At 37.7% G+C, this 12,338-nt stretch overlaps 1 protein-coding gene across 1 annotated transcript in view; it reads left to right on the top strand.

Moving 5' to 3' along the window:
* The window catches only part of mast4 (microtubule associated serine/threonine kinase family member 4), a 95,732-nt gene that overhangs the window by 15,286 nt on the left and 68,108 nt on the right, over positions 1-12,338 (top strand). The window contains exons 2-3 of the mRNA XM_030742092.1: positions 751-904; positions 6,947-7,074. Of these exons, the coding sequence (XP_030597952.1) occupies positions 751-904; positions 6,947-7,074 (282 nt within the window). The remainder of the gene's footprint in view (positions 1-750; positions 905-6,946; positions 7,075-12,338) is intronic.

The following is a 12,338-nucleotide window of genomic DNA, read 5'->3' as shown; positions in this document are numbered from 1 at the left end:
TTTTTTATAAAAATAAAAGATTTTTTTTCTTTCTCCGTAGGCCAGTAAAAATATTCATGGGGCCGGTAAAACTGAGCCGCTGATGAGAGGCTGTTGGGTTGGACGCTGAATTATTAACATTAATTTTTAACATCTGTTTTTGTCAGCAAGAAATGTTGCATCAAAGCACGGGGCAAGCCCCAGTTCTGAGAATGTTGATATGCTCGCTTTTCCTCATGCTCTCTTAAAGGCTTACAGACACACATACTGAGTCATTCACGAGCACACTTAAACACACAAACACAAACACATACACGTGTTTTGTTTTTTTTTTTTCCTTTGCTTCCTACCGATGTAAGAAAAAATTCTAAGAGGACAGAGTAAAGGCTTAGTTTATGTTGTACGTACCTTCCTGTATTTGACAGTTCCGTACTTGAGATTATTGTCCATATTTTTTTGTTTAAATAATTTAATATGGCACATAAATACATCGAAAGATTTTTTTTTTTTTTTTTTGGCATATGCCGTATACAGTTAAACTATTAAAACACAATTTTTAAAGTGGTAAAATAATTGTGTTAAGTCAAGAAAATACTTGACTAATAGCTTCCTAATTAATGTAATTGTTTACGACCAAAAGTATAAATAAATGATGGTTAATACTGAACATAATATGTTATTATATAAGTGGTTTATTTTGGAACGTCGCCTATACAAACGGGTCTACCTCCAAAAGTGTAATTGTTTGTGCTTCTTTTTTTCTTTTCCTAGTACGACAACATCCTCTACCCACCGTCCACATACCTCAGGAAGTCCAGTAACCCAGAGTTGACTTACGGGTTAAGTCCTGCACTCAAATTTAAACGACATCTAAGTGAGGATGGCAAACACATGCGAAGGAGGAGCCTCGGGGGTGGTCTCACAGGTAATGTTTTTTTTTTTTTTTATCCTTTCCATTTCGAGTTCTCACTAGTCTGGTTAGACTGACAGATTGACACAGTTTATGAGCAGGTGATATTGCATCACAGCATTTGTTTCCGTCTTGAGTTGGAGCTCCCTTTTTTGCTTGTGCTCCCATATTCCAATACCATTATGATTCATAGTCTTAGTACACAAATGCCAAACACATGACATATACACTCTCTAAAACCACCTAAGAGGAGAGTTTGTGTATTTTTGTACAGTCTGATTGTCTTTACTGTGATTGAAGCTTTCTCTGTGTAACCAAACATTAAGAGAAATGCTGTCTGCAGGATCCAGTGAGCCTGTCATCAAATCACTTAATAATTCCCCACTCAGTCTTGAAAATGTACTCACCTTCACGTGTAATTTTCACTGCTTCCCACAGCTTGAAAATGTATTCACAGTAGTTGACCCGAGAGGCAGAGACAACACTTAATATTAATCATTCCCACATAATTGTCTGAAAAATAGATTCTTAAAGGGAATGAATGGGTCTAAATGGTCGTTTCATCCAGAACAGAGTCTTTAGCCTAACCATGTCTCTGAAGTCACTCAAGTACCAGAACTTTTTATCTTTATTGATTAGCAGTTATGGAGAATTTTTTGCTTTCATCTCCTAGTGGCTTTGGACAACAGTGGAATTCGATTTATGGCGTTAAGAGCTTGAAAAGTGACTTTAAAATGCATTTCCAGAAGCTGCCTTGGTTACTCAGAATAATCAGGATAATCCACAGACCCTACTGTGAACAATTTTCAGTGTTACTGTGTTCTGAGGAACATGAAGTTTGAAGTAAAAATTTCAAAATGTGTTTATTAGCAGTGATAAATGGTGTCCATCTGTTACTGAGAGAGCATCGCTCAAGGAATTTAACAATAAATTTCACACTTGGCCGGAAACCCCTCAAAAATGCATCAGTGATAAGTTGCGGAAGCCAGTTTGATTACATCATCATCCACAAACACCAAATGGGACACCCTCAACCCTGTAAAACATCAAGGTATCATTTCACAATTATGCATAGGCTATTTGCCAGCATTGTCTGTGGTTTTAAAGAACCTAACGTTTTCTCGCCATGAGCAGTAATGTTTGTGACATCACCCTTTTCTAGCTGCATTACACCCCCGACCAAACTTCAGAGCAGCACTTTTAGGGCTTTTAACTATTTGAAGAGTTGTTGGGTTTGAGCACAGATGTTTAAACTCTCACTGGTTACTGGAATGGCTATTGTTCATTTAAACCAAATATAAAAAGTTATTTGAAATTAGAAGAAAAGTTTCCAAAATTTCTAAGAAGGGAAAATTGTCCAACTCACTTTAAAGCAGTTAATTCTCTATATAACTCTCAGCCTAGTATACATGTATCTGCATGCATCACCACCTGGTTTTTGGGATGCGCTGATCAAACCCATTCTGATATGTTACCTTGACCAGTGCGGAGTACTGATCCATGATAGTGCTGTTAAATGAATAACCTTCGTTTCTCACGCTGAGATTCCTTATTTTATGTAGAAGGCAATGACTGGAATACTGCCTTGGCCCATTTTCACCCATAACAGATCTTTCAGTCAGAGTTAGGTGGATATCAGATTCAAATACTGGATCAGTGCGTCCCCCTAAGAATAAAAGTGCAATCATGTAAATACCACACTGTCTCTGTCGTTTGGCCCTATTCATATAGAGAACTCTGTGGATAATAAAAGAACAACAAACAGCTCCAAGTTTCAGTATGTCTCTGGATATATCAGTGGGTGTCTGGACAATTAGAGATGTAGACAATGAAAATCCATTGTTATGCTTTGAGGGCCATTTTGCTACTGTTTTCGGTCTATTTGTCTCCTTAGACTGAAGAGTCGATGCAAAGGAATGGTCTCTCCCCAGGATGACAGTGCCTCTATCTAAAAGGCACATGAGGTCGCCTCCCTCACCAGGACACTGAATAAAGGAATATCCTTCAGAAGAATGGTGCTTCATCCTTACATTCGGCCAATTTAAGTGGTCCTGGCTGTATGTGGTGGCCAGCAGTTTTTTATTTTTCCTTCATTTTTGTCACCTGTTGTTTTGGCTCTTTTGCTGTGCCTGCTGCCCTTGTTTGCTTCCATTCGGTAATTGGAGACCCTTGACTTTGAGCATTGTTTTTTTTTTTTTTTTTCCTCATCCCTTGTGAGGTATTTATAGAGACCCAGCTCACCAATTAAAAGGCTAACCTTTTAACATTCAGTGGAAAATGGTTTTCATCAGGTGCATCTTTGAATAAAAGTATTACCATCTGCTAATTGGTCTGCATAAAACCAAAGACCAAACAACTGCAATGTTTTTTTGTTTTTCTTACACGAGATTTATTTTTCTTGCTTTTGTTAAATATGTTGTCACACTGTAGATAATTTGTAATCTCGTAATATTAATAGTAATTGTGCACAGACTGCTTATGAAAGGCTGTTGGTTAAGCTGTGCTTCAGTGTCATATACACCAGTAACTTGGTATCAAAATGTAAAAGTTGAAAGCTAAACAGTGAGTCTTTAGCCTAACCATGTCTCTGAAGTCACTCGTGTACCAGAAAAGGAAAGTACAACTGCAGACTTCACACTCTGGGTTTAGGGTAGCAGGTGTTTTTCTTTAAAGCACTTGTAATCTTGAGAGATCCATATCATGCACTAGGTTTTTAGACTAATTCAGTCTTTGTGTTGGTATAAAAATTTGTCAGCTTTTAATAACCTTGATGCAAAAGTGCTTGAGGTTTGTAGCATCTAGTTGGTTGTACTAAATCAAAGGGTAGACGGCTTGCTTACGGTGCTGCATATGTAACAAGTTCTACTCAAACAGAATGTCCTACTCAGTAGTAAGAGTGTGTGTAGAGGTTTAATTTGTTTCTATTTCACACGATGATTCAAAAAGGTGTGGTTGAAACAGCTAGGAAATGACCTTTCAAGTACCTGTTTAAAATAAAACTGTCCTCCTCTGTGCACATCTCCTGATACCTCCATTTCTAAAAGTGTTGACTAGTGTGTGACAGATTTCCTTTATGCTGGGATGTGATGGGCTCTGGTGAGGAAAACCAGTAAGGAAGGAAGGCCTTTAATTTTCCCTCCTTATCCTGTTTGTTCTCCCCTCATTTCTCTTTGTTTTAAAACAGTGATCACAGCAGCAGCACAATAGGCAGATAACATTTATGTCACAGATTGTCTGAGGCCCAAAACTGATATTCATAATTACTCTACAGTGGAAAAGAAATTTGAAAATGCAAAAGACTAGCTTTTTTTTTTTTTCCCACACAAGATTTCATTTCATTGTAATGTGTATTTTCTGCAGAAGATTTACAGCTACCACAGCAGTACTATGAGGGCCACTGTCTTTATTGTCAAACAACAATAAAAGCTGACATTACTCTGCATCTACTTTGAAGCTTATTTAATGGTCAGTTATGCTGTAAAATCAGCTGCTAGGTTTCAGAAAACAAAATTTAGAGATCTATAATGCAGCACAGTGGTACTGAAGTAATATAATGTGTACATATGTTGTCATAAACAGAACAGAAATGTTTAACTGATCAAATCAATTCTGTAAATGTTCAGAATGTCTGAGCATTGCATTGTATGCTTGTTTATGCAAGAGTAATACCATAATGTAATTTCTGCCTATTCTAAATCATAACCCAAGTGGTCCACTTGTAAATACACCACACATAATTGCATTGCATTACTGACCAGCATGCAATTAAGATAAAGCATTTGAGAGAAATGTCACACTTAACTGGTTAAGGGGCAGAGAATTGCTGTGTGCATGTATGCATCTGTAGTTGTTCACAACAGAGATTTAAGCAGTGAGAGAATTACAGCTGGGACTGGAAATAATAGAATTCTTTTACAGTTACATTAATATATTTTTTTTACGTGATGTTTTAATCATTTTAATTATCCATTAATGTGCTAATTCTTGGTTATTGATTTCTCCCTCTTTAAAATGCCATGAAAAATTAGTCATGTTTTCCCACAAACCAGTGTGACTTGATTTGCTTCATAGAATGACAAAAACTATTATTTAACTATGAAATTATTGGTGTTTAATGTTGTTTATAGACTAATTAATGAACAAAAGTTGTTAAGGTTAATCAGACTAAACTTTAGAATGCCTTTTGAAAGTTGCTTCAAGTGCAGTTTTGGCGTTAGCTGAAAATTGGTTAATTGCTTTGGGGGATGGAAAGAAGACGACCCCAACTGTCATCATAAATAAGGGTGCTCATACAGCTCCCTTAGAAAAGCCTTTTATTGTTGAAAGAAAAGCACATTTGAATTCATGTAATTAACATGAAGTTAATTGGGAATGTTGTAAATGACAGTTATTAATGGACTCATAGCTCATTAATATTTTACAGAGACTATTTTCAGCTCCTCCTGCGCTCAATTGTGTTGTCTAATCCCAGCATATGTTCTTCTCTCCAAAAAAACAGGAGCAGTAAAGTGAATCCAAACTTCTTCGGGGCAGTGTATATTTTTAAACCGACAAAATGAAAACTTATACTAGACCTAGACATATCTTAAATGGCATCATTGTACAGTTCAGATTTTGTTGTTAGCATTGCTGTGAGTTGATGTGGATGCCTGCTGCAGGCCAAATGATGTTGACTTATCTCCCTTCTGTTTTGAGCGCAGCCTGTAGACTGAACATGAAAAATACAAAAATACACACATGGATGAAAGACATGTTTACTAATGTTTTTTTTTTTTTTTTTTTCACTTCATGAAAAGCCAGTTGTACAATAAAATCTGCAAATTCAAATGCTAAGCTTTTGAATTAGCCTTAATCTTTGGTCCTGCCTTTGTGTGCTGAGTTTTTATGATAGAGGTAGATAAGTGGGTGAGAGGTAAAAGCAGAATTTGGTGCCATCTAGCTGCCACATTCAGCTTTACAAAGAATATTCTTTTGCATGAGTCCTGTGATTAATTAGCGTCCCCCCTCTGGCTTAATTTAACTCTTTGACATCCTGCCTGGCTGCAGGAACAGCTGAAGGTTTTCTTGTCTGTCTTGTCACGGGTATGGCATTTGACTTGCCTCCCTGTTTTCTCCCTCTGTTGGAGGTGGAGTATCAGGCACTGCTTCTCATGGAATGATGCATGTTCAACATGTGCAGGTTTTGCATTTAAAACATTTTCTCTAGTGAATTAACAGAAAATGGATACTACTATAATGCATTCCATGATGTTGATGCTCAAAGTTGAGTAAAGAAAAAAGTTGTTCTTGAATTATTTAAAAAACAAAAAACAAACACACACTTGGACACTTGGAGTTGATGCAAATGTATTTTTATTTCAGATTTTTGTGGCTTGTCCTGTTAAGAAGTCATACGCTATAGCTCACCTGGTTGAGTAGGTGACTCATATGCTGAAGGCTACTTCAGAGGCATGGGTCCGCTTCAGATTATTTCCTGTGTAGTTCTTGTAATAATTTTCATCCTTCCTGCCTGACACTCTCCCTGCTTTCCTGTCTACTCGATACTATTCTGTGCACTAAAGGCAAAAAAAAAAAAAAAGCCAAAAATGATTCTTAAAGGTTATGAGGGCTCTAAAATGCAGAAATAAATAAGGGTATTTAGAAAAGTACCTAGCAATGGATTGAATCTTTTGCTTTGAGGGACTAGGAAAGATGGTCACAGTATGAGTGGTTAAGAAAATGGATAAATGAACGGATGCATCAGCTGCTTAATGCTTGTGAATAAGCTGGATTAGTTGGAGCTTCTTTAACTGTTTCACCTCCTTGAGCTCTTTCAGAGTGGTGGTTTCAAATATAGGGGTAAATCTGAGATGTGACATGATTCATGAGGAAAAATGGAAAAAAATGCATACGCTTCAAACATTTTTCATCTTTTAACCTTCTTAATCTTAGATAACGTCTTAAATTAAGTCATTTGAGACATCCAAACTAATCAAACTGCTTTTTTCATAACCAGTTGTCGTCATTTTGCTTTTTGTGTGTCTGCATTATATTTGAACTCTTATTGTTGCTCCGCAGGAAAGTATCTCCTGCTACCCGCTAACCTGCAGCAGACAGCTGGCCAGTCGTCATCTGAGATGTCTAACCTGGTTCGAATGCGTTCCCTGAACCTTGGAAAGTCAGACCCGTCCCTCACCTCCAGCGTGGTGAGTAATTCCTAATTTTGAGACTGCTGTGATATCCTTCACCCTCATTGAGGCAGAAAATTTAAAGCATGTTTTAAACATTTTGAAAAGACTAAGTTATGAAGTAGTCAAAAAAAATGTTCAAACATTATTTTCTTGATGCATAAAGCTAGCAATTTTTTTAAATATTATGCAAGTGGTTAATACTTATTCGAACAAGCAAAATAATAGCTTACTCGCAGGAGTATGTTCATTATAAATACATTTTCAGGTAAGTACACTGCCTCCTGTGACTAACAGTCTGTGGTCTGTGCCTGTAAACGGTGTTTTCACCGGTTTTATTTTTAGTTTCGTGTATTGCCATTGACCTGTGGTCTAGTGAATGACCTGCATGTTTTAATGGCTCTGTGCTGTCACTGCTGACAGATAATAGGACACCTGATGGCACTGTTTGGTCTGTACACGTTTCTGTTTGTGTTTTTAAACTGGTTTCTATTTCTGCGCTTTCTGTGGATACATCAGTGTTCATATTAATCAAAGCTATTTTACCAGATTCAGAAACATACATGGCTGTATAATTTAAAGTCTAAACATTTCAAAACTTGGGGGGGGGGGGTGAACATTGAGGTCCAAGTGCGTCTGTGCTTTGAGATAAATCGCATCATGAAGACAGACATGACCTTCATTGCAGTCCTGCTTGGTTCTTTCCAATGACACTGATAGATACTCTGATGCTGTATCCTGATCTTATTATCTCAGGAGCAAGATGTAATCAAAGGCAGAGGCTAATCCAATGCTGTTAACCTATGAGTCATTCCTGTGTGCGCTGGCTATCGGCTAGAGAAAAGGTTAATGTAATAACAATAAAAATAAGAAAAAGTGAGGTCTATGTTTATATGCACAAACGTATGTGTGTGCTTCTAGAGTAACCATGAAAGCACAGTTTTGCTAGCTGACACTTAGACCCTAGAGTGGGCTGACCCTGAAAACAGGCCCTGTAACCCCAGCTTGAGGGTGTCTGTTTTTCAGATGACTCATGATGACTGCGTTTACATTAATACCACGGTGCTACAGTCATCCTGATGGCTGTTTTTGTCATATTGTCAAATATAGATATGTAATGCCATTAGGTAAGTTTAAATAAGGCATATTCTTCTGTTTTAATCGAACACATTCTGTTTTGGTACAAAATGGGTATGAAATATCGGACATGCTTTCGCACACTTGGGGGCGCTAGTGCATTGTCAGAATGTGAAACTTAAATACATGTGTCCTTGTGCTTGTAAAATCCTCGTATTATTCCCTTTGGTTATTGTGCCCTGTACTCTGAATGAATGCATGATTTGCTATAACTTAATTGTTCTCCTGTGAAGAAGTCATTGAGCCAATGTGTGGAAGCTGTACACTTTAATTCCCTGAAAACATCCGACATCTCTGACTTTTGTGGTGTTACTGTAACACACCCCTTGTACACAGTGAGTGTGAGATCACATACTTGCTTAAGGACAGTCAGCAGGAGAGATGTCAGAAAGTCTTTAGCAAAATACAGTTTGACCATCAACTATGATGAATGAACTATGCTGGATTAAAATCTTTGTCTAGGCAGATTTGCATTAATCTACTGTGCCAAACTTATCCGATCCCATTTATCCTGTTATTTGATATAAAAATGTATTATTCTGAGCACAGATTGAGTCAAAAGTTAACATTTTTTTTTACTCAATTTAGACCAAAACTGAAATAAATATGAAATGTAATATTTACTTATTAAAAAAAAATTGTAAGCCTAGAAAAATGTGGGTTCAGACAAATGTTTTGAAACCTCTGTAAAATCTGATAGCTGTTTTATGACTTTTTTTTTTTTTCTTAAATTTGTACCTCTGTACTGCTCTTCTTATGTATGTGTGTAATGTATATGCAGGTGCTCTCTTTGTTTCTTTACACTGGGCCTGCAGTGTTATCTTCTGCTGGTTCTTATTCTTAACACTGTTTGCATGACTCTGGTGACTCTGGTTAACACCAGGAGAAAATGAAATGCTGGTGACCGCTGCCCAGATACTGTCTTGTGTGGACACAACCTGAATGGCTGATGTGTTGCTACATCTTAACAGTATCTTTTCAAGTCGGCTGCACTGACACCTCAGGGGTTTGTCTACAGCCACTCTATTAGCCTGCCTTTGGATTGAGCATAGAAAACATGTTGAATTGGCTGACCTTGAGAGCAAAGCAGATGAATGTTTCAGCTTCTAGTAGATGGAACGGTGCTCCTTCTTTCTTGGTTTTCCTCTCACAGCTTTAATTTGGTTTCATTTTGGAAATTTGCCTCTTTTTTTTGTAATTGAATACTTGTCTGTTTTGGAGGGATCATTTTGGTATTCAGGCAAAATCTCAAACAGTCTACTTAGACTTGAAAACATGATGCCTGTCACTTAGGCCATGCAGGCAGAATGGCATTTATCATAATTACGGTTATATGACTGGGAAGCCCTCCAGTCCTTGGCCACAATGACAACGAATGAATGGAGGGCTGCCAGCATACAAAACTCTGTTATAGCATGTCATTGTTGTCACTTGCAACCCTGGTTAGATTTGGCAGATATATTTATGTCTGAAGAGACTTGTCACCACATTTGGATACTTTGTCAGTTTCAAATGAGCACCTCTGAACTGTAGGTGGTTTACTTCATACTTTGGCAGGGTTTTTGTATAAATATGTTTCCATCTTGAAATGGCGTCAAAACTGTACAAGACTACAGTAAAGGCATAATTCTAAAATGCCTGAGGTTGAACAGCTCATTGGAATCAGTTTCTGGATCTACTTCTGATAATTGCCTTAAAATCTTGTATGTGCAGAGGATTCATTGGGTGGTAATCCAGTGTCTTTGGTCATCTTCTGACTTTTCTGCCAACACCAATGTGTTGATACTGTTTAGTGGCTTGAGTCAAATACCTGCTTGATGAATTACCGTCACTTACTGACTTGTATTTAGTGCAGTAAAACCACACACGAACAAGACCTCATCTGAAGTTGTACATTATGAGCAAATACTGGTCTACAAACATACTGAACTAAGATGGTATTTAATGTCCCTGCCAAACATTAGCACGCTGTTTCTTTTGTGGGCATGCCAACATTAGAGATTAGCTAAAGGCGCAATGTTTTGCTTTTGCATAGCTTTACAGAACCCCCTGGATGGCTGGCTGTTGTCAACCTAAATTTAAGATAAGAGTATTATCTGTATCTTTTTGTTTCTCACCATTTTTTCTCCTACTTGTCGGCACCTTCTTTGCACAGATAGCTTAAAGTTCTCTTAGCAATCTTTTACCCCTTTACCTCACTGGATTGCTGTTATTTTTCTTTGCTTTTTCTGTCCATCGTGCCCCGGGGTGTGCATGGCTCTTTGAGTAGCATGGCCCATCTCTCTTGACTGTGATGCTCTTTGGCAGAAAATCAATACTTCACTTCTGGTGTGATATGGAGATAAGACTGTCATAATCCCAATGTTGTCCCTTTGTGGACTCACGTTTTCCCTCTTAATTGTCAGTCAGTGATGTCCTTTACTGATATCATTGTAGTTGGAGTAGTTTGTTTTTGCAATGGAGGAAACTGCAGTTTATGTCAAGACAGGCAAGGAAGACTTGTTCCATAAATAATACACCTATTACAGATGTTATTGCCTATTGTAAACCAGATGCGGAGATATTTCTACTTTTTGTAGGACACTGACTTCTCTAGGTCTTGGCCCAATCGTTAACCATCACAGATAAAAGCCTAATCACAACCCTTTCTGTAACCTTTCTATGACCATAATCTACAGTAAACCTTATTACGGTAAACTTTAACCCTAAAACCAAGCCTCCAAGGCTTTGGAAAGATGCTGACCTCGCACATCCTCAAATTACAAACCATGCAGCAGGCATAAGGGTAAAAACCCTGTTATATAGGAAACTGTCACTCTTGATATCCATTTTACTGTTTGTGGTGGAGGTTTCTCTGTTGTGGCATTTAAATGTGACTGTTATGCATAACATGGCTTTTCTTAGATTTAATAAGAATAGTTTTTCCTTTTTTATAGAAAAAAAATTTCTTTATAGAAAAACAGAAGACCTCTTGAATTTCCTGATGGGACTCAAGGTGAGATAATTTTCATCTTATGAAGGGATGTATTTACATGAGCACTCCAAATATTATTATTATTATTATTATTATTATTATTTATTTTTTTAAAAAATAAAAAAGCAGTGAGGGAGGAACTGAGAGTGATGCATTGCAGCAGTTGGTTCCTTTTGGTCACTTTCTTTGCTCTTGTTAAGGTTTAATGCTCACTGGCAGATTGACTCTTTTGGGCCTTAGTAAGGGTGATGTTCTCACTACTTTGCTTTTGTACAGATATATTTTAGTCACTGCTTTGTATCGAGGGAACTGACTCTTTCTAGTCTTACTGCTCTCTTCACATGCCATGTCCTTGGTCTGCCTGCCTTACATCTGCAGGTTACCTCTTGGTCTGATAAGCCCAGGCAGAGCAGAGGCTGCGGGTCACTCAATCAGCACTCTCTGCATGCGTTCAGTGCCAGCTCTTCCTTTTTTCTCCAAAGGTAGTGAAAACAACCTCAGCTGTCCACCTGCCAGGAGGAAATGAGTCACAGACAACCCCTGGACTTTTCCCAGAGGCTTTTCTGTGGCCCTGCTCTGAGGCCACTGGCTCAAACTATCTGCCTCAGAACCCCAAAAACCACCTCAAAGCAGCTTTGCTTTGTCTCATTTTATTTTCTAAAAGCTGTCCACAGTTTTTGGATTTGTATTTATTTTAGAATTTTACTTCCAACAAATAGTCTTTTTTTATTGGAACATGATGTTTCCAGAATTTCTCAGTGAAAATAATATATATATATTTTTTTTTTAAATCTGTGTGAACCTTGATCCACTATATATTTGGTTTTTTCCTTTCCAGAATTGGAGGTTACAATCAAAGTTCTCAGATCTAGCTCATGAAAATCAAAAACATTACCTCCAGATTTCGTTTGTGAAGAAGAGGAGATCGGACATTCTTCGTCTTGTGCACTTATGCAATTCCGGTGCTGCTGTTATTTTTAAATTGGTTCCTGGAATGCCTGTTCTGTTTCCTTGCACTTGTATTTCTGAGATGGATGCTGGATTTCTCAACTGTGTCAAAACAGCAACCCCTCTATTTGAATTTCATCATGTGCAAGAGGAATAAACAATGGTACGCACCATAGTTTAGGTTGTTTTCTCAGAATGTCCTCAGAGATCTCAGGACGTTACA

Source organism: Archocentrus centrarchus, chromosome 12 (assembly GCF_007364275.1).
Source record: "Archocentrus centrarchus isolate MPI-CPG fArcCen1 chromosome 12, fArcCen1, whole genome shotgun sequence".
Lineage (NCBI taxonomy): Eukaryota > Metazoa > Chordata > Actinopteri > Cichliformes > Cichlidae > Archocentrus > Archocentrus centrarchus.
This window is presented reverse-complemented; position numbering and strand designations above follow the sequence as displayed.